Raw genomic sequence first — 25,209 nt, 5'->3', positions numbered from 1 at the left:
TTTAAACATTGCCCACACGTCCCCAGAAAGAGCCTGGGCCTGGCAGCTGTTTGTATTTCCCTGCCTTGGGCCACCAGGGAGCCCCAGCACAGCTCTGCACAGAGCAGCTCCAGGGCCATGATTGTGCCCACGGCAAAAAAGGCAATTTAACATTTTCTCAGGCTGGGGATGCTTTATCTTAAATTGAAAAATTTATGCACTTAGTCCCCAGGTATATTAAAACTTAGTTTTGCTCTTCACATGTTTATGTCCTCTAACAGTCAAGGTCAGCTTTTTAAAAAAATTATCAACTTTGAAATAACATTTGCATGTATGTGGGAATCATCAGCAGAGTTAGTAGTAAATTACAGTTGAAGAGCCAGAAGGAGGGAGAACCAATACAGTTTATCCCTTCCTGGTTTGTGGGGCCTCTTCAGATGGGACTCTTCCATTCTGATGGGGAACAGTAAATGTGTTAAAAGGTCTCTTTAAGAAAAATAACTTCCAACCCAATTAATAACGGCTCCACAAATTACAAACACTTTATGTAAACATTTTCTAATAGAAAATACAGTTTGAAGGAATTTTTTTTGAGTGTTAGTTTGTTAAATCTGTTCCTGTGCATAAGCCATTATTGAAAATAAGCAAAAGAGCTGTTGAAGACCTGCAAGTTTCTCCTCCATTGTATGGGAATGTGTGCAGATTGGTGGAGGAATAATTTCTGCTTTGCACTTTCCTGTGCATCTAAATTTAAATAATATAAAGGATACACAAGCATTAAGAATGTTCATACTGATGCACCTGTAACAGCTTTTGGTAAAATGAAGTATTTATTTGGTTTTTAACTTTGGTAATACTTATTTCTAAATGCAAGAGAATTAAATTACCACTGTTTGTGTAGTGGACTTTATCTAGCTATACCTGTGAATACTGTCTTCAAAATGGCTTTTATAAGGAGAATAAAATGTATTGCCTTTTATACAGAACTTCTGAGAATTCCTAGCCTTAAAATAAACCCAGCAGCATTTAAACTACTTTGGAACAGGAGCTCTCCTTTGAAAATGTATTTTAGTAGTAGCTGCATTCCAGCTTTGGTTATTTCTACTGCTGTAGTGAAGGTGAGTAATATTTCATTAACCTGTATAGACATTTGCTGGAACCCGCCTATGTTCTAGCAGGTCCTGCAGGACTTGCTGGACTTTGCTGCCAAGGGGTGCTTAATATTCAAAAGAAATGTGATTTAGTGGAAATGAGAGTCACCTTTTGTGCCTGTGTCATCTGCTTTGGTAGCAGGAGGATGCATTGGCACAACAAGCCTTTGAAGAGGCTCGACGAAGAACTCGTGAATTCGAGGATAGAGACAGGTCTCATCGGGAGGAAATGGAGGTGAGGGTTTCACAGCTGCTGTCAGTAACTGGTTAGTACTTTCCCAAAACTTTAGATTGTTTCCATTTATTTGTCTGTTTGTACAATGTCGTGTATTGTGTTTGTTCAGTGATGTTATATAAAAATTGCAAAATGTATTGTTTTTTACTCTTGTAAAATGGATTTCAAGTTTTTTAAAGTTTTGATAAGAATTCTCTATCATGTACTTTTTTCCTTTCTGTGGATGGTCTTTGCTGTGGGTACTTAAGCTGTAAAGACATTTATTCAAAGAGTTGCCATTTCTCTCTGAAATGATACTTTAATAGCTGAGAGAGGGATCTTTTGCCTCGTGCATTTCTCACGAACACAGAAAAGGCTTTGGGAGCTGCAGGGGCAGAATTTTGGGGCTTGTTATCCCATGTTTTGGGAAAAATTACCAGCCAATTTAATCAGATGCCACAGTCTGCTTTCTTGTACAGGCTAGTTTTATTGTCTTCTCACCTTTTTCTTACTGGTTGGAAGTCTCATTCCTTTTTTTCCACTGGTTTAGTTTCCCTGTCTTGTTCTTTGCTTCTTCAGGGCCCCACAGTCTTGAATCTTGTTCTTTCTTGATGAAAGCAGAAATTACTGGGATTGAGAAAAGAAGAGCCAGGAAAGGGAATGGAAACCAGCTGCTCTGAGATGTCAGAAAGGCAAGAGCTGTAAGAGGACAAGTAATAATACATAAGGGGAGTTGGCAAGTTAAGGCAGGCTGCAGGTCAGGAGAGAATAGGGAGAACACAGAAAGGCTTTGAATTTCTTTCCCTTAGTAATGCTGTTTCTTCCTGCTTCATCAGTACAGCCTGACTTAACTGTAATCAAATATGATCAATCTGCTGGTTCTATGGTTTTTAGAAAATGATTTTTGTTATTGCTAAGCTACTTTTCTTTTGGCATTCTTTCGGATAATTGGGATGATCAGACAGACTTTCTTCCCTTCCAACTACAACTGGAAGGCACTGAGCATGAGAATGAGAGGGAACAGATAGGCACAGAGGATAATTTCTCTCTTTGAAGTGGCTGGAGTGTGTCTCCTTGCAAACACTGCTGCAGCCAGGTCAGATGTCAGCTGTAACAAAGGTAAAATCCTTGCCTTGGAGGCCCTGCTACTGCTGGATTCTTGGAGCAGCTGCTGGATTGCCTGAATAATTCTGTCAAGCGTAGCTACAACCTGCTTGTAAGTTCAGAAGAAAGGTAGAATTAGCTTTAAGCTGTTCATGAAGACCTGTGCCACCCTGCTTTACTGTTAACAACACACTACGAACTTTAGGTTCCAATCTTATGCCTTTGACCTCAATGTACTTAAAACTTTTCTTGATATCTTCTCCTTGCACTGTGCCCTTCATCCCCACTCCTCTTACTGCACAGAAGCCATGTGCATGCTGAAGGTTAATTCAGGAAGCGCTTCCTTATTTAACTTCTGGAGTTCCGAGACACTTAATTTTCCTCCAAGTGTAGAAAACACTTGCAGAAAACACTTGCAGCTAGGCTGTGCAAAAACACTATTTCAGTTAACAGTGAGATTGAGGTAATATTGAGCATCTGGGGCTTCATGACAGACATCAGAACTCATGACACTGAGACACAAAAAGCAGCTTTCTTGGCTGTCTGCAGGAGCTGGATGCAATAACTTCTGAAAACACTCTTGCTTTTAACAAGGCAGAAGGCTGTTGCTATTAAGTGATGTCCTTATTAGCTGTTGGTACCCACTTTCTCTTGAAACAGCAACAGTTGTTGTCCCAGCTCTAAAGCACTGGTATAGATCACCTACAGAAAGGAAGAAAAGAAAAAATTACTGACTTGAAAGATGTTTAAGTAGAATGAGAAGTACTATCAAGGGTTGTTTCAAATTTGTGATATCAAATGCAAATCTTTAATAATTGTAATACATTGTTTTGCATACTTTCCTGTTTATTTTACTGTGCCTCTTTGATATGTCTAACCAACAGGTTTTTTTCCTCCAATACTCGTAGGTCTATAATTGTTTTTTACATTTCAGTTTTCATTCCTGTGTTTGGAGTAAGATGTCCTGAACTTATATCTGAAATGTTTACAGACAAGCTTTTTTACTCTTGATCTTAGGACTGCATAAAAATCAGAATCTTTTGGACTGAGATGGGAGAGAGCAGAAATAGACTTACAGTGCATTCCTAAAGAGGAATCAGATTTCCAAATCATTCATTGTTACCCTTCTTTTCAATCTAAGGCAGCAATTGGGCAGAATCAAATGAACTTTAATCAGTAAGCACTTGGTGTTCATGATCCTTGTACCCAATTCTCAATAGAAAGTGATGCATAAAAGTGCATTCCTGTGTTTGTTGTATTTGTGGCCTGTATTGACTTTTCTGATGCTGACGTGCTCAGTCAGCTTGGAAATGCAGTTTGTCAGTGGCACCCTTCTGATGATTGCATTGCTGACAGCTGCAGAAACCTTAATCCAGACTGCCTTATGTTCTGTTCCTGTAATTTCAGTGGGGCCAGCAGTATCTTTGGTTTCACTACAGAGATGGTACTTGAAGGCTTTTATATGGGAAAGGCCAGTTCTGAGTGTGCTGAGTGAATTTTTATATTATGCTACACACAAATGACAATACTTTCCTTGTGATCATTTTAATATGATTTCTATACAGCTTTCATCCTTAAGAAAGTTTTAGATTTTTCTCTTCTGCCATGCTTGACATGGACAGTAAAACTCAGAATCAGCAGATGTGGAACAGGATCTCATCAGTGTTAATGATGGTTTTAAGAATTGCAACACTGTAGAAAATCAGGATATTTCTGACAGTAGAATTACAGTTGAAATGCCTTTAATAGAGACCAGATTCTGCTTCAGTGGGGGAGGGAAGGGGAATCCTGCAATATTCCACCCACTCCTACCCAAAACAGAGGCGCCAGCTCTTTGGAAATATTTATCCATCCAAAGCCTGGCAGCATATGAAAATGATCAGATTAAATTATTTATTTATACAGCCTTCTGGGTAGAAAAGATTCCCTATTCTGAGTCTTTCTGTAGACTTAACATAAAGTCTGTAGACTTAAAACTCCCCACAGAGGAGTGGTCAGTGATAACTCATTGAAAACAATGTTCAAGTGTCTTGTGTGCGGCAGTTGGATTTTAGAAGAGTGACCCTTTGCAAGGAGAAAAAATTGCAAGTGCAGTAGCAATCTAGAAATTATCACTTTGCTGATTTTCATTTTTAAGTATCCTAAAAAAACTCCTAACCAATTAAAAAAAAAAACTTCCCCCTAAAAAAAAAAGGCAAAAAGCCCTTCAGGGTGTTGTGAGGTTTGTTTGCCATCTTTTCATCATATAGAATCCCTTCCATTCTAGTTTAGCACACCAGATCTTTATTTTAATGAACATATTCTTTGCATCTGAGGGCATCTGAGGTTGGTTGTGCTTGAATTTTCAAAGGTGATCATGTTTTTGTGCAATTACAGCACTCTAATGTAAATAGGGTGGGAGTGGATTTAGGAATTTTCATTGAAGTTTTTAAGCACCTCTAAGTTGAACTGCCTTCTGTTACATTTTTAACACAGTTTGTTTTGAATACAAGATGCTTTTGAGTTTTTATATCAACTTGTATAGCTCAGTTACATCAAATACTGCAAATCCAGCCCCACTCTCCAGGATTCTTTTGTTTCAAAGATGCTTTTGAAGTCAGTGAGTGTTCTTAGTGCCTTCAAAATTAATAACGTGTCCCAATGACTTTTACTTCTACAAAAATGTTGGAATGCTGAGACAGAGAATGTTTAATAATACACATTAGGAAAGACCTTATCCCCATTTAAAGCTTGTTTAAAAAATGAAGTGTATGAACTTGAAGTATTGTATGCTCCCCTTTGCCAAACTAGAAGAGCGAGGAGACTGAAGGGATGTTGGTGAGGCAGATGTTTAATTTTCATGTCTTTATCTCCTTGTGTCGTGGTTGAGAGTCAGTCTGAGTGTCTCTGCTGTGGTTTCAGTATGAATGACCAGAGTTAGTGTCAGGACAAGAAGTGTTCTGCAGAAATTACTGTGAAGTTGCTGTCTAGACGTGAATTTCCAGGAAGAGCTTTTGCTTGTTTTTCAGTCTTCTAGCATAGTGGCATGATGCAAAAATGTGTTACACTGTCCAGAATGTCTTGGGGAGATTTAAACAGCCTCTAGTTGGTGAAAATAGAATTTATTGGAAGCAATGGCCCGTGTTCAGTGAGGAAAAGCTGCAAGCAGGTGCCCCCTGAGAGCTCTTTGCCGGAGCAGATGGCACAAAACGATGGATTTTCAAGGGGTGGGTGAAGAGAAGAGGCCCTCTGGTGTGTTGCTGTGTGCAGGTGGGGGTATTCTGTGAAGGTTTGTTTTGCACAAACTGTAATTTCAGACTTGCAGTGATCTGTGTGAGTACACAGTTTGTCCAGCTGTGCTCTCCAGGGCTTGGCTGAGGATGTCCCCCATGGCTTTTCTTGGGGATGGGTTGGATCTGTTCTCAGTCTTCCAATGTAATTTCTTCTACCAGTATTTTTGAAATGTCATATTTTTGTACTTTGTGTTCCTTTCCTATGTTGCTGCCATGCTCTTTATTTTAGCAACACTGTGAGTAAAGAGACGGAGTGGTTTGCTCTCCCTGAAACAGTCTAGTCTAGCAATCTGTCTGTTTGCGGTCTTGTGCTAAATATAAATTACATTAATGGCTAAGCAGAGCCATTTTGGGAAACTGCATGAAATTCCCATTTGAAAAACCTTCATTTTGCTGAAAAAAACCCTCTTTTGGAACTTGTTTTTCTTCCAGAAGCAATCCCTCTCAACACAAAGCACCAAAAACCCCTACCAACCCCACCCTTTAAAAAGTGCTGAAGTAAAAATTTACCTAAATTTTTAAATACTGTGTCCTGCCCTAGGTTTTTACATATTTTTTTCTTGTTTGGTGGGAATTACCAGTTGAAATGGGCAAGATGCATTTCATTTAATTTTGCAGAAGTTGGGAACTCTTAAAAAACAAACAGGATTTTGTTACAGACATGTAAACAGTTTACAGTTGAAAGAAAATAAAGTAGTAAGACTGACTTTCATGTTCTTCCCAAGGTTCTAGACACTGAAATTATTCTCCTTTTCTTAATTTTTTCTAAGATGAAACTCCTGGTGTAAATAAATGCTCTAACTAATTATATTTTTCTCAAATACAACTGGCTTCAGAAGAAAGTGTATAGTATTACAATTAGTATGTGGGGACTTTTTTGTTTTTAATTTTGGCTCGGGGTTTTTTACAGAAAATTTTCTCATCAGATTTTAAAGGGGTTTTTTCTTATTAATCTGGAATTAATTTAATTAGTGTCTATTGTATGTACTCTCCAAACTGATGATGATAGAAAAATAGTATAACCTTTAAACCAGGTTTTTGGATATGGAAGAACCCAAACCATTGTTTTTTCATATGCAATGGGTAGTGTAGACCTGGTATGTGCTTGTACACAAGCATAAATAATTTGTTTAGATAGAGGATGGGTACAACATAACTTGGAAAGAGGTGTTTGGGTGGGAGTGTGTTGCCTGAAGAGGTTCTGCAGTGCCAGTCCAGTACTAGAAGGCAAGTTATGTTATGACTGGTTTGCTTCACAAGAACTTAAATATCTGGTGCTTGTGCAAAAGTGCTATAGAATGCATAGATCAGAAAAACAATTTGTGCTGTACAGAATCAATGCTGACTGTGGGACAGAGGAGATCAATCTTGCAAATCAGGGAATTCTGTAATATAAGCGTCTTCTTTCAGTCAATGAAGGTTAGAAAGGGGCTGAGCAACAGAGGAATACTGTCTGGAGGCAATCAATATTAATTATAAATTTATAACCTTTAGACCAGCTTTCTTTCTAAAAGAGAGCACTTTAAGCTTTTTTCACTTGGAAAAGAAGTTTTAATATGAAAGTAAAAATTCTAGTCCCTACTCAAAACTCTTCAGAGCTCCTATTCCTGCTGTGCTTTTTCCTTCCTTGGCTTGCAGTGACCTTGGTCCAGTTTGAGGCAGCAGAATCATTACCTTCATAACAGCTTTTAAACAAAGATGCAACCATTGCAAAGATTTCAGGTGAGGGGGTGCATGGGGGTCAGGAAGCAGCTGTGCTGCTTGGCCTGGTCATGCTCTGTAGGGAGAGCAGGCTCTGCAGGTAACACAGTTCATGTGTGTTTTCAGTCTGTTCCTAGGAAGTAGATAGTAGTTTGAAATGAAATCTTGATGGAGGTAAGTGCTAAATAACTCTTATCAATGGCCTTTGTCAGGAAAATGTTTTATTTTGACTTTCAGTGAGCTTGAAAGACAATCAGAATGGAAGTAGGAATAAAAAAGAGCATTGGGTATAGAATTCATGGCATTAATAGTTCTACAGTTACTTCAGTCTACCATCTAGATCTCTTGCCAAGTTTGAGAGCCTGTTTTCCATTATTTGCATAATTTAAGTGGTGCTTGACATTATAATTAAGAAAGATCAAGGCTACTTCTTCCCAGGTTCAATGAAAAGGAGAGCTGATAGCAAAATGAATGTTATGGGCAGCCAGCAAAGCAACTGCAGAGACTGGATCCCGGCCATGAAGTCTAAAGCTGATAGCTGTGCCTGCTAGGAATGTGGTAAATCATATCCCCTCTGGCTGCCAGTGGCTCATGGATGCAGTGTGTAGTGGTGCTGCTGTGGCTAAAGTTCTGAGAAATGCAGATTGAGAGTCTGTGCAAGGCCCCCAGAGAGTAGGAAGCACATGGGCTGCTTCATCACGCTGTGACCAAAGGAGTTCTGTGATATAGAAGTTGACATTCTCGCTGTGCTGTAGGGCCCCAGCTTTGCTGACTCCAGTTCTGAAGGCTGAGTTTCTCCTGCCCTCTGTCCAGTAAAGGTTACTGGAGGCAGGGCCAGCATTGTGAGCCATGTTCACATTTCCATGGGAGAGGCTCTTATTAACCAGCAGCTCAAAGTTTTCAGTTCATTGCTGTGGGTCTGCTCAGATACCAGGACTAATGTGAAGGTTTGCTTGGGTGTAACTGGTCATTTTTTTTGAGCATTGCTCTCTTTATTTCAGGGCTTCTTTTTTATTTGGGTGGTTTTTATCCTGTGGTTGTATACTTTTTAGAAAAGTATCTGCAAAGTATTCTCAGGTTTGGTTGGTTGGTTTTTTTTTATCCCTTTTCAGGAGGTTGGCAGTCCTAAGAGAATCCAAATGTTCACTGTTTAGTTTTTCATAGCATAGCCTGATTTTTCACTTATTTAGTAAATTATAGATGGCAGATGCCAAGGCACATAATGCATTTGCTCTGTCTGTTTCAACAGGACAGAGCTGCCAGAATCCAATTAAAGAATTGCAGTGGAGTTGTCCATGGAGAGACTTTATTTTGGCTATTCTTTTTGTGACAGCTCTTCTTCAAATTAGCTCCCTCTTCCTTCCCTCCTCTTCACCAGTGTCCCAAGTTGCATATGCAGTGGGTATGGTTGTATTTGTCATTTCACTATGTGGCATTCAGAGGTCCCAATTTTCTCGGCTACTTTTTGTAAGTGATTCATAGAAAGGGGGGGACATCTTCCCTGTCCATCCTTACTAAATTTGCTTCCAACTTTCTCAGTTCTGCTTTCTCAGAGCTATCATGTAACCCACACAGTGGGACTGCATTATCTTTTCCTGATGAGCTCATGTGGTAAGAGGAGTTGGTTTCCCTAGGTATGTTTGAGGCCTCAGAACATGCACAGGAAGGGGCTGGTTAGAGGTGCTTTCTTAAAGTCAGTTTAAGGAGTTTTGTAGGTACATTTAGAAGCAAGATAGGCTGCACCATGGGGCAGGATTGAGTGGCTGGAGGAGGAGGATGTGTTCTGACTGTCTTGGCTGCTGGAGGAACTGCTGATGTGCCACCTTCCTTATTGCCCATCTGTTTTTCCTTTGTGCCCCAGTAACAGATGTAAAGCCTCCAATGTGGTTCTTGTTCAGAAAAGCAAATGATAAAACTTACTGATTTAATGATTCCAAGCTATCTAGTTTATTGAGAAGAAAAATAATATGATGCAGATATTACTGCATCTTACTCTTGCTAGGAGGACTTTCAGTCCATTCCCCTTAGCCTGTATTTAGGCTTGGGAAAAGCTCAGACACGAGAGGTTAAAGAGAGCAGAGGTGTAAGAAGTACTATAGGACACATTTTTTATGTTTGTTTACTCTCAAAATGCTTTTGTACTAACTCTTCTCTTTTTTGTCAGTCATTACCCCCATGGTACCAGCATTATGAGTTCAGCATGAATCAGTCTAGAGTAGCATTTGAGAGGAGGCTTTGAAATGGTTTTTTGCCAAATACGTTCCTGCAATTCTTTCAGTTGGTCATCACACCCTCTCCAGGGTTAGAGGTTTTCAATGGCTTGTGGCCAGCTACAATTCCTTCTGTGCAGCAGAAGATTTGCATGGCTTCATGTTCTGAAAGCTGAGTGCTAAGTATTTTTCAGTGTTGAAACTCCTGATGTGTCCATCAGGTTAACTCTTCTGTTCTGGATATTAGGAGGAAAACTGGCAATGTTGGTTAAAATACGTTCATTTTTAGGATAATTGCAACTCTGGTGGCATCTGTGTATTAATTACCAGTTTCTCACAAGCAAATATTTGTTATCCTTTCACTAAATAACAGATGAAGAACATGTGAAGTAGTGTTCCTTCAAACTTAAAATCAACCGTTTGACTGAAAAAATGAAATACACAGAGAAAAGACGAATAACTGCTGTTTTCTCATGGCTCATTAAGCATGACTCATAGCAGTGTATTCCATTTCCCTGTGGCAAAGATAGATGCATCTTTCTTAATTGAAGCAAGTCTCCTTAATCCTTAGAAGCTGAGCCCATTATTCACTGAGAGTAATACTGCTGCTTTTGTGTGGCAGCAAAAGGTATGCATTTCAAAAATTACAGCAAAAATTTCAATTTAGAGGATTGATTAGCTATGCTGGGGAGTATAGGACCCCCCCAGTGGTGGGAAGTGTGGAAATTGCTGGTTTACATCTATAAAAGGGAAGTTTTAGTTTCCTGTAACAGACTGAGAAGTAGCAGATACTACCCCACTTGTGTAGGGTACTCGTGTGATAGTCACACTCCTCCTCCAAGGGAGTGTTAAGGACCTCGTGGCATTTCTTATGGAAGTTTTATTTTACCAATTGTCAGTGAGCAAAAATAGCACCCAGTGCTTCTTGCTCCACAGTGTGCTTCCTGTCTTTGTACAAAGTGATTTTTCTAGTCTTTACCAAGCATCTTTTAATTTTTGTATTTTTCTTTCAGCATGTGAAGCCCAGTTGTAGTTGCTGTGTACTGAGCACGTTGTGCCCTGGCATAATGGCTGTGACTGCTAGAACAAACCTGCTTCACACATTTGTCTTTTTGCTCAGTAGTAGCACAAGGAAAGGAGGGTGCCTGAGTCAGAGCTGTCATTCCAACATGTTGCAGTTGCTTGTGTAAATCCCCACTTACTGAATTGCAAAATTGCACCTTTATCCACATACACTGTTGTAAGATATTGTAATGACTGGTTTTGGTATATTTGAGGGTCATTTGTCATGCCTTTTGCATATCACTTGAAAGGGCAAATCTGGCAGTTGTTCACTAGTGGCTTCTGCAAACTCTACAAGTAGCAATGAGGTCACGAATCATGCAGATTCCTTCATATGCTTTGAAAGAAAGGACCACTTTAAGCAAAGCATAAATGCAACCATATGCTCATATCTTGGAGCCTTCACTGAAATTTGACAATAAAATTGCTGTGCATATGATTTATTTTCTGAAGAAGAAACAGTGTTGTTTTTAGAGCAGTATTATAGCAGCAATTAACTTGCTGGTCTTTTCTAGTTAAGTATAAAAATGTTTATCGAGTGCAAAATTGGTAGAAGTAAGATTTTGGTAATTGTTAAAGACAGAGCATGTCTTTGTTTCATTTTAGAAGAAAGAGGCAGCAGTAAAACCAGAAAAAATCTTGTTACAGTCTGTTCAATAGAAGAATATGCAAAGTAGAACTGTTGCTGTTTTGTTAATCTTGGTACAACTCTTAAATTAGCCTGGAAGTACCTATTCAGACTTGATGAACAACCATTTCATATGAAGAAAATATTTACAGCACAGTTGACTTTTCTGTTGAAGGAAAAAGGAAGTGTGGGGTTTCCTTCAGTGATTTTGATAGTTAAAGCTGAATGATTTGGCTTTTGGAAATAATGTAAAAAGCTTAATTAAATGCCATCTTGTAATACTTTGTATCTCTACAAAGCGGACAGTGTGCAGGAGTTGTTTCAAGGGCCTCAAGGAATACGCCCTTAAACACTTACAGTCATCAGAGCTGTGTGGTGATTAGAGCAGTTTGCTTTAATGTGATTCCTCAGAGAGATTACTGAGAAATCTGTGGGTTTGTGCACCAGCACTGGTGTTGGTTCTCACCTTCAGATTTCTTCTGCAAGCAGGAGAAGCAGATTGTTCCTTCAGAGTACAACTAGTGCAGATAGAACAGAGCAAAAAGATTGGCTCACTCTTAATTAACTTAAGTACAGCCAACACTGAACACATAAATGTAGTAGGTAGCAATTGTGATATTTAAGTTAGTGGAGGTGTTTCCAAAGCAGTAGTGGCAGTGTGACCACTAAGGACAGTGCAGGAGGGGATTGTCTGCTCTGGAAACTTGCTGATTACTAAAGGGATTTATTGAATGAGCTCCATGTGCATCAGAAAGGGACCATTGCACACGAAAGGAAAATGTAACTTTAAATTGGCTTTTAAATAGGAGAAGGAAGCAGCAGTTCTCTGTTTGGGTGCAGCTAACCTAGTGTACTGGGAGCATACAATTAGGCAGACAAGAAGAATGGTAGATAAGGGAGGAAGAAGTGAACAAAGAAAGGTCTAAGTTGGGAAAAGTGGTGTCAGCAGTGCATGCCAGAGGGTCTGGGGTGAGCGGCTGTGCTTGCTCACTCTTTGGAATGGGAGTGCAGCAGCAGCACCTGGTGAGCTTGGGCACCTGCTGTGCTGTGGGGAGGCTTCCTCTCTGTCAGTAACTGAGGCTCAGGAGAGCCCAGAGAGCACCCAAAGCAGCACCTGTGCCTTGTTAGTCACAGCTCTGTGTGATGGTGCCAACACGGTAACTGCTTGAAGGGTATTGCAGTGGCACAGTGCCTGTGTTAAGGCTGCTCCCCAGCCTTTCAGGAACATAGGAAAAGTCTTTCAGAACAGGGAAGTTGTCACTGGTTTGCATTTTTTAAAGCCCTGAATATGGCAGGTTATTGCAGCTGATGGAATAAAGCCTGAGTAGTGACACCTTCCACCAGCTGAGAATGTGGCCTGGGACTGTTTGGGACATGTGGCAGTTACAGGCCATGGTGCCAGCTATTCACTCTGTAAACCTTAAATAAAAGTGCTGCTACTAAAATGTCTTAAAAACCGCTAGCATGAATTAGATGTTCTCAGAGTTGAAGTATGGCTTTAAAATTTTAAGGAAATCAATGTTTTTAACTATTTATGTGCAGGATCTGTGTGTGCTCTACAGGTAGAGAAAGTAGATAGCCATGTCTTTTACTGTGACTTAATTACCTCTTTACAATGTCATTAACTCAAACTGTTTAACAGAATAATTTATTTAAAGGAGAACTTACATTACTTTTGTTTTAATACAGGGGTGCAATCATATGTCAGTTTTCTCAGTTTGTTAACTTTGCAGGTGCACCGAAGAAGACAGCAGTAAAACCCCAGCTTTTATGAGGTGTTAAAATGTGTGTTCATCTATGGATTAAATTGTGCTCATCTGTTATGATAAGTCTCTTGATTCTAGCGGAAGCTAAAGTAAATGTTTCCCTCATAAAATTATCTGGAAATGATGTGATGTATTCTATCTCATATTGTAGCCTTTCTCCCTAAAACTGACAGAAAAGGTTAACAGAAGGGAATGTCACAGGAAAGAAAATTATTTTTGGAAGAAAAGACACAAAATTGTTACCTAACTATTGTGGGAGTCTCTTGCTGATTGCTGCAGCAGTGTTTGAGGCCTGGCAGTGTGAGTGTGCACGTGTGTGAGCACGAGCACACAGTCCCTGCTGGGGAGGCACAGCAGGCTCTGAGCCCCCCAGGGACAGGGGCTGCCAGACCTGCTGCCCTCCTGGCCTGGGGGGCAAACTGAACTGGGGAGGAAGAATGATTTTGATGTTAAAAAGTATTGTTTTGCTCACTGCTGGAATTGTAAAATTTCTTTACAATTAACATTGCTATCTCTATGTAAATAGTGAACTTTCCCTATCGTCATTTAGCATTCTGCTGCTTTCCATATCTTAATGCTGGCATTAAGATCACAGCCCTTACCCTCTGCTGGTTAGTGCAGACTTTTTAAAGTGCATTTCAAGTTATTGATGCAATTTGATATTTTTCATAATTTCTATTTAAAGTTGCATCATCTTTCTTGAACTCATCTCCTGTAAGAGTTGCCTTAAGCTACAGGATTGCTTTTGCTACTTTTTGTGTTGTACGTTTAATTTGTATTGGTTATGTCTTATTTGTGTTAATATACTGAATAAGAGAGCTGATCATTTCCTGGTTGCTGATGCTCAGTGTGTGTTGGTTCATGCAGGCAAGAAGACAGCAAGACCCTAGTCCTGGCTCCAACCTGGGCAGTGGTGATGATCTCAAACTGCGTTAACCAGCGGCAGCAGCGTCCCCCGGCTCTGCACACGTGCATTGCTTCTACTTGGGAAAGGATTGAATAAAAGACCAGAAACTGTGAGAACTGGGTATATTATGGTCTGTTTCCTGACCTGCGGCAGTCAGAGTCACCAGAACTGCCATGGTTTGCACTATGTTTATGTTACAATACCTGCATTTCCCATTTTAAGCATGTAGCCAGTGGCAATTCGAAATTTTGTTTTTCTATGCAAACTTATTTTTGTTGGCACTATTTTAGTGAAATGGAAACTTATGCAGCTATAAAACCATTTTTCTCAACTGTAATAAAAATTATCACTTAAAAATAGGTCAAGATATTACAGATTAAGAACAACTTTTGGTTTTGTTTTTGGTTTTTTTGTTTGGTTGTTTTTTTTTTGTAAACTGCTGGAAGCCAATGCATTCCAAGCTTAATTTTTTAATATGGGCTTTTGGAACTTTGATTGTCCTTATTGTGTTCCTGCTTTATTTTAGATAATGCATTCTTATCTTTCTTTCAGTTTTCTTTTTTCTAAATTTGCAAGACCTTATTAAAACTGCTGACATTATTTTGCATTATTTCCAAGCTAAACCCAGTGAATCAGAGCTGTTGGAATCAGTTTTCAAACTTTGTGGGTTTGTAAACATTACAGTTGCAGTATTCGTTTAACTGCTAACAATTCATTGGTTCCATTTTTAAAATTATAAAAATCTTAAAATTTATATTCTCATGCATTAATGCATTCTGCCCCATTATCTGTGTCAGATTTTATTCTGTTCCAAGTGAGTTTGGGTGGCTGTTATACCCTGTATATAGTGCTTTACTGAAACTCAGAGGAAGTCGCAGGCTGGCTTCTGTTTTATTCAGGGATTTTTTTAACTAGTTCTTCAAAGGGATACTGCAACTCCACAATCAGATTCAACAGCATTTAAACTGGGAACAAAAGTGATCTGCTGCCAAGGTGATATATATTAAATCATGTTTAAGATAACTGCTTTAAGTATATTTTATATCTTAGGCTTTTTGTAAAGTTGTGCTGAATGGTGAAAAGCTGAGATGAGCTTGTGTGCAGGAATCTCATACTGCACATAGGCTCCTTCTATTAAATCTTATGCAAATTAAGACTGTTGCAGTATATATTGCATTTTCTAACAGGGTAAGATTTGGGATGAATTAATGTATGAATTAATCTTGTTTCATTTGGGGTGATGGTGAATGGACTTGCTCCAAAGATTTCATTGCATCCAATATTTGAAGAAAGTTGATTAGAAATGTGATGTCATTTGGCTTTGTTAAAAATGTGGTGCTTCCTGTACAGCCTGATTGATTAAAATGTCACTTAAATACCTTTTTAAAATAAGGGATCTGAATCCAGTATTTTAAGTATTATTTTAAAGGTACAAACTCTATATGGTTAGAAGAGTTAAATATTAATTAAATTCTATAATTAAGACAATTATGCATTCCTCATTAATGGCAAAACAATTGATGCAAAAGAGGTCTTGCAAAAATGTAAGCAGATGTCAATGTGAAGGAGAATCTTTGTATGTTAATAATATGAATATTTAACATTCACTTAAAAATGTCATTAACTGTAAACTGTGAGAATGTCATCAAATAGAAATATTTTGATACTTCAATTTAAATGTGATTCACCTGAAAGATAATCTTTTTCACTCTGTGGCCACATATTCTTCTTGCTCTTCTTCCCCCAAAGAAATAATTTTTCTAAAGTGTTTCTGCAAAGAGTTATTTAAGGGACACACGCATGCATCCGCACGCATCCCTGGCCTTGGATCTTCTCTGCCATCTGTGTATTTTTGATGGAATAGTCTGAAGATTTATTTTAAAAGGTTTTCCTAACGTTTCAGACAGTGGTTTTAAACCATAAGTACACAGGAAATGATGCTATCAGATATTAACGTTGCTATCTCTGTGTAAATACTGAACTTTCCCTATCATCATTTAGCATTCTGCTGCTTTCCATATCTTAATGCTGGCATTAAGATCACAGCCCTTACCCTCTGCTGGTTAGTGCAGACTTTTTAAAGTGCATTTTAAGTTATTGATGCAATTTGATATTTTTCATAATTTCTATTTAAACTGAAGTTGCATCATCTTTCTTGAACTCATCTCCTGTAAGAGTTGCCTTAAGCTACAGGATTGCTTTTGCTACTTTTTGTGTTGTATGTTTAACTTTCATAATAAACTTCTGTGTAGTGAAAACAAGGTGCTGTAAGTTTATTTGACTCCCTGGTAGTCCCTGCTGACATATTTTGTTTAGGTGCACGGCTGCCTTGGTGTCTGTGGCTAAAGCAGTGGTGACATCCAGTGGTCACTTATCAAACTGACCCCTCTGCTGGATTCAGCTGCTGTCTGGGAGCAGCCCTTAATAGAAGGGTCTGCACTTGGGGAAATGTGGATTTTGCTGCCCTAAAACTCTTATTTCTTAAAACTGATATGCCCTTCTTATTCTGAAAACATGAATCTGCTCCAGGGGCCCCAAGCAAGGGGCTGTGTGAGCTTACAGAGTGCTGTTTGTGGGCACAGTGTGAGAGCAGCCACCAAACCTTGTTAATTTTGCTGCTTTGGGCCAGGGGGGAACCAGGGGGATTACATGTGTAAGTGCAGGAAATGTGGTAAAGTTCTGTGGGGAAAGTACAAATGTTGTATGCTACACCTGAAAACCTTCTGAAGCTGCTAAAATTTTAGGTGGTGTAACTTCAAATAGCTAACACTGACTGACTGACAGTGCCTTAGTTCTGAAATCAGGCAGAGGATTGCTTGTTTCCTGACAATGCTTTAGGAATATTTATGGGCAAAAGGATAACAAGTAACCTTATTTTAGACTTTTCCCACCTGGCTGTGAACAGACCAGAGAGCACCAAAGAAAAGCAGCACTGCTGTGACCTGTGGCTTTCCTGGAGATGTTCTTCAGTGTGAAAGGGAGGTAGTTTTTGAAAGAGACAAGCAACAAGCCATGTTGCTCTGCTTCTCTTGCAGAGGGCAGATGGTGTCTGCCAGCTCTGCTGTCCAAGCAGTGTTTAAAAGGCTTCTGCAAACAGCTGTTCACAAAGCCATTGGGTAATTTGTCCATTTACCTGCAAGCTCGTGGAAGGGTTCACTTTTCTGCCCAAGGCACATCACAAGTGGCTGAGTCCAGTACTTGTACAGCCTTTTCTTGGCTGAATGCAAAGGACAGAGGCACTTTGTCCTCTGGCTCTTCCTAGATGGAATTTGCCTCTCAAGTGTGTGATTAGCAAAGGCAATCTGAAAATCTCCCTGTGTAAGGCACATACAGCAGAAAAGAATTTTAAAAGCATTACAATCCAGTGCCTTAACTAGCATGGCTTAGGGATGGCTGTCCTTGATGTGGGAGTGAGAGACCACTGGAAATGCTGGAACTTACTGGAATTGAAAAGGATGTCAGGAGCTGGAGCCCAACCACAGCAGGTGAGGTATTGTCACTTCCAGCTGGGTTTTTTAATCCCCTGCTCCTATATGACCTCTTCTGAACACAAGAGAACAGAGTGTTAATTATTTCTCAGAATTCTGAAATAGTTTGGGTTAAAAGGAAGCTCATCTAGTTCCAACCTCCCACTAGACCACGTTGCTCAGAGCTCCATCCAATTTGGCCTTGAACAGTTCCAGGGATGGGGCATCCACAGCTGCTCTGGGCAACCTGTGCCAGGGCCTCCCCACCCTCACAGGGAAGAATTTCTTCCTGATACTTAATTTAAACCTCTCCTCTATCACTTTGAAGGCATTTCCCCTTGTCCAACACATACCCTTGTCAAAAGTCTCTCTCCAGCCTCTTTGCTTACTGGGAGCGCTCTGAGGTCTCCCTGGAGCCTTCTCCAGGCTGAATTCCTGTCTACACAGGAGAGGTGCTCCAGTCCTCAGAGCTTCTTTGTGGTCTCCTCTGGGCTTGCTCCAGCAGCTCCATGTCCTTTTGTTAAGGACCCCAGGGCTGAAGGCAGCATTGCAGGTGGGGTTCCCAATGTTTTGTCCCTTTACTGAAGTCCTCAAAATGTGGATAAGCAGGTTTCCTAGTTTCTCTGGCGGGAAACAGCAGCTGTCCTGGGCTCATGCTCCCCTTTCTGAAAGCAGAAAACTGAGAAAATGAACTGTGAGTGAAAACAGCAGCTTTTCTGTTCCTGCAGTTCTGTGCTGGTTTGTCTAATAACCAGCCTTGTTCAGGTAAGGGCTGGGAAGTTGGATGAAGATGTGGTTTGAGAGAGCTCCACAACTGCACGGCCTGGGATGACCTTGGCAGGACTTCTATATATGTTTTTTGTTTGCTGTTAGTTCAGGACTCCACTCTGTCATAGATGTATTAAAGAATCCATCCTGTCTGCACAGAACTAGGACCAGTTTCTGTGAAGTTGCATTATTTTGTTACTACATTTCCAATGCAAATAAGAGAATGACAGAAATGGCTTCAAGGATGGGAATTGCAGTGAGAACTTAGAGCAGAGTGAACATTTGCATGGGCAACATTTCTCATAGCTCATTTGCCTGACATCCTGTCTTCACACTGCCACCAAATGTAAATCCCAGGCCATGCATATTCATCAACTGCTGCAGCTCAGAGCTGCTCAGGGTTTAAGTAACTATTAAATAGGTTTCTCAATTACAGGTTGAGATAAGTGAATTTTCAGAATTGCCTTGGGCTCATTTCTTAAAGCTCAGGAGTGAGAGGCGGGGAAAGTAGCACACAAGAGCTGAGTGCTGCCTCTCTGGTGCTGTCACCTGGCACAGTGGATGGCTGGGGAAAGGAGTGGGAAACCAGAACACTTCTTGCTCAGTTTTGTGCCTCTCACTGGGCCTGGTCCACAGTTTACCACAGCTGGGGAGACTTCTGCCAAGTCTTTGTTGCTTCCCACAACTCTTCTGAGATGTAACTGCTCTCTACCCGACTCGATGATGGGGTCTTGGAGGACTCCAGAATGTGTTTTCCTGGGGCTCCACTTTATTGTGTTCCATAGGCTGTGATTCTCTGCTTTTTATGGGAACTGGTGGCTTTTCCACCTTTCCCCCTTTGCAATCTTCTTTCTTCCCTGGAGCAGGTCATAGGTTTAACTTGAAAAGAGAAAGACCTTCTAGGGATGGAGCAAAATTTACACCTGAAAGCTCCTGGTTTATCCAGCTGTTACCCATGGGCTTGCTGGTAGAGCCTGTCCCTCTGAGCCTTTCCCACCTGCATGTCCAACCCTTTCACCTTTTGTTATTTATACCTCACAAAAACCCAGCAAAGTCTAGGCATAGAGAAACAGCAGTGTAAGGAACCAAAGCTCTTTGTCTGTGGGATGCACTTGTCCCTGATCACTTCCCATGTGACTGTTACTGAAGCAGATGACTGGGGTGGTTCTACTGCCCTTGCAGGATTTTGGAAGAATTTCAGGGCTTTGGCCCTTCACAGCAGTGGTGCACAGGGGGAGTGACATCCTGATGAAACCCCAGGAGCTCTGAGCTTGGAGGAGAGTAGAGAGGTTGGTGGAGGGAATGAGGGTTTGCTGCTGGATTGCAAACAAATCTGTGGGGGAAACTACCCAGAAACACCAGACTTGCCATCACCTCGGGGCCAGGAAGGCTGCTGAGTATCTCACTTCCCAGAATTATGTATCACCTACCCAGAGGAAGCACCAGGTTCTCTCCCACCCCACCAAGAACAGCCTGTCCTTCACTCCAGCCCCTGCTCCCCAGTGGCCCCTGCACAGGGGCAGCACCACAGTGAGACCCCTGCTCTGGAGGTGAGATACTGCAGCCCCCTTCCAGCACCTTCCAGCTCCTCACTGACCTTCCCCAGTTGCCCCAGCAAACCAGAGGGTGGCCACCAGCCTGCAGACACTTGGGTAACCTGTCCATGGAGCCAGGAGCCTGTGCCCACAGCTGCTGTGGCCCAGGAGGATGAGGATAGCTGGGGATGCTCAGACCTGCATGTGATCCAGGTCACAGAATCACACAATGCAAGAAATCTTAGAGAGCATTTAGTCCACCCCCCGTGATGGACAAGGGAGGATTCCAGGTCATTTGCTCTGGCTGAGTTTGAGGTCTGGGGGCCAGGGCAAGGAGGGAAGGCAGGGCCAGGCAGAGCTGCAAGCACAGCCTGTCCCTGAGCTGCCCAGTGACTGCCTCCTGCTCAGGTCAGAGCTGCAAGCACAGCCTGTCCCTGGGCTGCCCAGTGACTGCCTCCTGCTCAGGTCAGAGCTGCAAGCACAGCCTGTCCCTGAGCTGCCCAGTGACTGCCTCCTGCTCAGGTCAGAGCTGCTGCTGAGGAGCCCCCAAACACTTCCTTGGCAGCGACAGCCCCGGCCCAGAGCCCCTTGGCGGGTGCTCCCACACAGATGAGAGGACAGTTCCTCTTTTTGGTTCTGCTTTCAGTTCTGCTCTGCAGAGCACATCTGGCGTGTGACTGCCGGGACCTGGGGCCGGTGGTCCCGGCGGCTGCGTGACTTTCTGAAACCACCAACCCCAGCAAGGTGCCTCAGCACCAGCTCCTGCAAAGCCTCTCCACGTCCAGACCTCTGCCTCAGGGGCAGGATGTGCCAGCAGGACCACGGGCCACTGCCCTGGGAGGAGGCTCAGAGAGCATCTCTGCTGCTGGTTCTGTCCACCACAGCCTGTGAGTAAGACCCCAGTCACACCCTCACTGCCCATTCACCAGAAGTCAGGGACAAAAAGGACACAGATCTTCAGGGGCTCTGAGAGGGCCCCTGCAGCTCTGACTCATCTCCTTTTAAATGATGAAACCCCAAGCACCAGGGCTGGAGCAGGCTGGTGCAGGGGCTGCCCCTCTCCCTCCTTCTCACACCATGCCCCATGGCCCTTCCTCATCATCAGCTGTGACAATCAAACATCCCTTTTGGAAATATACCTGGAGGTGAAACTGAGCTCAGATGAAAGCCCTGCCACATGTGCAGCATTCCTAGATCTCCTAGATCCATAAACCCTTGCAATAAGGGGTTTAGGAATTCTGTAAAATCCCCAAATCCATTTTTTACCTTTTTTTTTGTTTTCCATAAAAATGTGCTTTAAATTACTTTTTTTTACAGAATCCCTGTGCTTTTCCCCAGGGTAAATTTCCCCACCAGGCATGATTAAAACCCCAAGTGCCTGGCTGGGCAGCAGCTGAAGGCAGGATGCAGCGGCCAGAGGCTCCTGGAAGGACTGACGGTCCCTCGCAGCAGCTGCTGAGGCCGCTGGCTCCGTGCTGAGCCACCCGGGCAGGAGCGGTGCCCGTCCCCGGTGCCCACCTCAGTGCCCGTCCCCGGTGCCCACCCCCGGTGCCCATCCCTGGTGCCCATCCCCGGTGCTCACCTCAGTGCCCGTTCCCGGTGCCCACCCCCGGTGCCCATCCCTGGTGCCCCGGTCCCGCCGCCCCCCGGCTCCGCACCCTGCCCGCGCCTGGCGGAGAGAGAAACCAGCGCATCTGTTTCTAATGAAGCCGAAGCCAGTTTAGATCTAGCCCTGCACGAATCGGAGCTTTTGAAATAGATCTGGAGTTCTGTGAAATGCACACAAAGTACTGCCCTGGGGGGATGCAGGGGAGCCGCTGCCTGGGGGTGAACAGCCCCTCCCCAGCCTGTGCTGCTGCTCCCTTTCCTTCTCGGGAATGCTCCATGCCCATCCATGTCAGCCCCTGCCCTCGCCCCAGCCCTGTGAAATGCCCTGTGTGGTGAGGCAGGGCCTGTGCCTCTGCCTGGTCGGTGTTTAAGGTGTTTTATCTCCTCAGCACCCTCGGGTGAGCGCTGGCACCTCCCGTTCCTGCCCATCTCCAGACACCAAGCACGGTGCAGAAATTCAGGAGAGCTTCTGCAGCTGCCAGAAGCCCAAATCTGGGATGTGAGAAGTGATGCTGGAGATCACCGTGGTGCTGGCTGAGGACAAGCTGCAGCCTTGCCATGCTCCCCACAGCCCGTGCCAGGCACACATCACCTCCCTACCCCTGGCCAAGCGTGGAATCACCTCCAAAATCTTTATTGTGGATGTGCTGCACAGTCCAGCACGCAGCAGGGAGGAGGATGCTGGCCTGGAGCAGCCCGGGGAGGCTCCGAACAGGGCTCAGGACAGGCTGGAGGCTGGGTGGGCCCGATGGAAAAGGCGCCTTGTGCCCCTCAGCCCTGCACGGCAGCTCCTCGCAGCACCAAAATTTCTGGTTTTGAGCGCTGATCCTGCGCATCCGCCCGTGGCAACCTCCGGAGGGTGCCAAGGGGACTGAAAACCAACCGGGCAGGGCAGGGCAGGGCAGGGCAGGCGTGCTCAGCCCAGGCGAGGACGGGAAAAGCGCTGAGCCAGGGAAGAACGGAGCCAGGGGGCTCCTTGGGAAGGTTCGGGTTCGGTGCTGCAGCAGCCCCTGCCCGCCCGGGAACCCCAGCCTGGCACTGCCCAGCTCGGCGGGGCCCGAAACCCTTGGCTGTGGGATAAATCCCCCTGAGGAGGTGGGATAATCCCCCCTCGGAGAGGGCAAGGTTCCCTCGTGGAGCTGCCAACCCTGTCTGGATCCATTCCCGAGTGCCAGCCCAGAGCGTGGCAGCAGGAAACGCACCTCCAAAAATTCAGAGCAACTTCAGAGCTTTACAGCAAATATCTTTCCTCCAGCTGAATCAGCGCTGCCAAGGCTGGGATCTGCTTCCAGCCCGTTTTTCCGAGCAGCCACGGGGCAGGTTTCCCTGCAGGAATGTGTGCTGCTCTGGGATCCATCGGGAGAGGGCAGCTCGCCTCCGCCTGCGAGCAGTGCTTGTCCCTCCTGGTGGCTTCTGCAATTTTCTCTGCTTTTTTTTTTTAACCGGCTGGGTTGAAAAGCCCAGCTCTCCTCAGCAAACATCTCCCGCACAAGTGTAGAATTTAGAAAAAACTCAAGTACAAAATTCTGAAAGATTTTAGAAAAAATCGGTAAAAATCCGATTTTTACCGATTTAGGGATTCATTCCCCAAAGCTGCTGATCTCACCCCAAGGCTTTGGTAGAAGCATCTCTGATGGGTGCACCCACTGCCATTCATTCAGTCAGTTGCCAAAATGATGGTACTTTGCCCAATCTGCCTCAAAAGTGGCAGACCTGGCAGTGCCCAGCCCTTCTCCACCTAGCCTGGGGTTTGGGTTGATGTGTGAAAAGAGGTGGCAGGGGAGAGGCACACTCAGAAATAATTTCTTTTTTTCCGCCATTGTATTTGGCCTTTATTCTCCTTGGTGAATTGGGCTTGTGATACTCGTGATACTCTCCTACAAAGGAGGCTGAATCTTTGTGAGTCAAAGTCCAGAGTGTTGCATCCCCCAGTTTGCAGCACTGGACATTCAAAGGGCATCACCAAACACAGGAATGAGGTGGAGAAGGGTTTCTGCAAAGCCCAACTGCTCTGCAGCCACCTGTTTTCCACCAGCACCTCAGCCTGAGGGCTGCACTTGCCATGGGCCTGCTCAAAAGTAGCTGCTGTGCTTTGTATTCTGTTAAATGAATGAGGCATGCAAAGCTTCTAGCTGCATATTTATTCTCTCAAGTACATTCCTTATGGCTGTCACAATATGAACTTACATATAAAACACACAAATACTGTCTATATACAAATATATATATATTTCATACCTCTACAGTGAGCTGGAGAGAGGCAAGTGGCTCATAATGATTAGCTCTGGTCCCAGGAGAGGAAAGGCTAATTTCTGGTTTTGAGCCAATAAAGATGTGTCAGAGGGCTGGAGTGAAGGGGAAACATTGGCAGCACCTCTCTGCTTTTCAGCATATTAAGATGTCACCATGCTTGAATTAAAAAAAAAAAAAAAAAAAAAAAGCAAGGCATGAATAATAAATAGAGCAACATGCAGCTGACTTCAAGGGAAAACTAATTTCCCTGGGGCTTGCTCCACTCCATATACATTAAAATCTCACCTGCTTTGACAGCTCTGTGACCTGAAGAGGGATGCTGAGAAATGTGGTGTTCAGAGCAGAGCCTGGCCAGGGTCCTGCTCCCAAACATGCCTGGGATTTCTTTTCAATGCTTTGATCCCCCCTACCAGCCATGGCTTGTTCTGCTTGTGGAAGGAGCCACCGCACAAATCTGGCTGAAATTATGTTTGACTATTTTTTTTTCAATATTCAGCCCTCAAATTTCTGTGTTGGGGTGCCTGAAGGGTATCCTGCTTTCCTGATGTTTTCTGTCTTGCTGTGGGACAGTCCATGTGATGGGGCTGCCCTGCTGCAGACCTTGCTGGGACATGGTGGGCACGGGGATGGGGTGTGGGATCAAGCTAGGATTGCTACTACCTTCAAATAAATATGGAAAAAATGCATTTCCCCCCACTCTGCTCCCCCCTGGAGCCTCAGCCTGCCAGCAGCAGGAGTTACAGCTGCTTCCACACCCTCTGCACCCTCTTGAATTTCCATCACTGGTGCTGCCCTACTCCAGAAGAGCTGTCACTTTGTGTGAGCATGGCACGGGCCCATAGCCTTGGTTTTTCTCTTTTAGTTCTCTGCTTATTTGGGCAATGCTTGACCTGGTGCCTTTCATCTTGGATCAAGTTTCCACCATAGAAAGGAGGGCTGGTCTGCTGTGGGTTGTCCCAGGTGGTGGCACATCCTGGCAGACTGGGAGGGTTCAGTTTCCTCCTCATTCTGGGATGTTTCTGGCACCTGGGGGCTTTGGGTGTAACCAAAGCAGGTTCCTGTGCTGAGCCCCATCCCAAGGGAAATGTGGCCTTTCCTGGGGTCAGCACTCTTGGGTGGCACTATTTGTTTGCTCAGACAACACAGCAAAGCCACTGACCTCGTTACTCCTCTCTTCCTTACTGAGTCACTCCCGAGCTCATTCTGAACTTTGCTCGTGCCAATGACTAATTACTCCCTAACTCTTCTTTCCTGCACTCTGCCCTTTCAACTGGAGGAGCGGGATGGCCGTGGGCAGTGGTTTGGGTGGGTTATTCTGGTTTGGATCCCGAAGTTACCTGGGTGTGAGACTGAGGCTGCTGTAGGGCCGGGGGCGACAGGGCCGGGCCGGGACTCGAACCCGAGTCTCCAGCTCTCCAAGCCGACGCCTTCCCCTCTCGCCCACAGCCGGGAGGCGGGGCTCACCCCGGCCCCGCCCTCAGCCCGCCCCCGCGCGGGCGCGCCTGACGACAGCTGCAAAGCACTTTTTCAGCAGCCGCAAGTGAGGTGAGTCGCGGCCCCGCGGCGCGGGGGGGGTCGGAGCCC

The 25,209-nt window shown here is 43.8% G+C and overlaps 2 protein-coding genes across 3 annotated transcripts in view; both read left to right on the top strand.

Moving 5' to 3' along the window:
• CBFB (core-binding factor subunit beta) overlaps positions 1-16,255 on the top strand; it is a 37,337-nt gene extending 21,082 nt beyond the window's left edge. The window contains exons 5-6 of one of the 2 annotated variants that reach the window (XM_036390451.1): positions 1,270-1,365; positions 13,955-16,255. In XM_036390451.1, the coding sequence (XP_036246344.1) occupies positions 1,270-1,365; positions 13,955-14,023 (165 nt within the window). In that variant the 3' untranslated portion in view covers positions 14,024-16,255. Of the gene's footprint in view, positions 1-1,269; positions 1,397-13,954 lie in introns of both variants that reach the window. The other variant, XM_036390452.2, reaches the window with a different exon arrangement.
• An 8,857-nt stretch (positions 16,256-25,112) lies between these two features.
• Positions 25,113-25,209, top strand: part of PHAF1 (phagosome assembly factor 1) — a 36,566-nt gene continuing 36,469 nt past the window's right edge. Inside the window, exon 1 of the mRNA XM_036390272.2 lies at positions 25,113-25,170. The gene's annotated coding sequence lies outside the window, so the exon portion shown is untranslated. The remainder of the gene's footprint in view (positions 25,171-25,209) is intronic.

The sequence above is a fragment of the Molothrus ater genome, chromosome 12, assembly GCF_012460135.2.
Source record: "Molothrus ater isolate BHLD 08-10-18 breed brown headed cowbird chromosome 12, BPBGC_Mater_1.1, whole genome shotgun sequence".
NCBI classification, from domain to species: domain Eukaryota; kingdom Metazoa; phylum Chordata; class Aves; order Passeriformes; family Icteridae; genus Molothrus; species Molothrus ater.
Note: the sequence above shows the minus strand (reverse complement) of the source record. Positions and strands in the feature narration are given on the sequence as shown.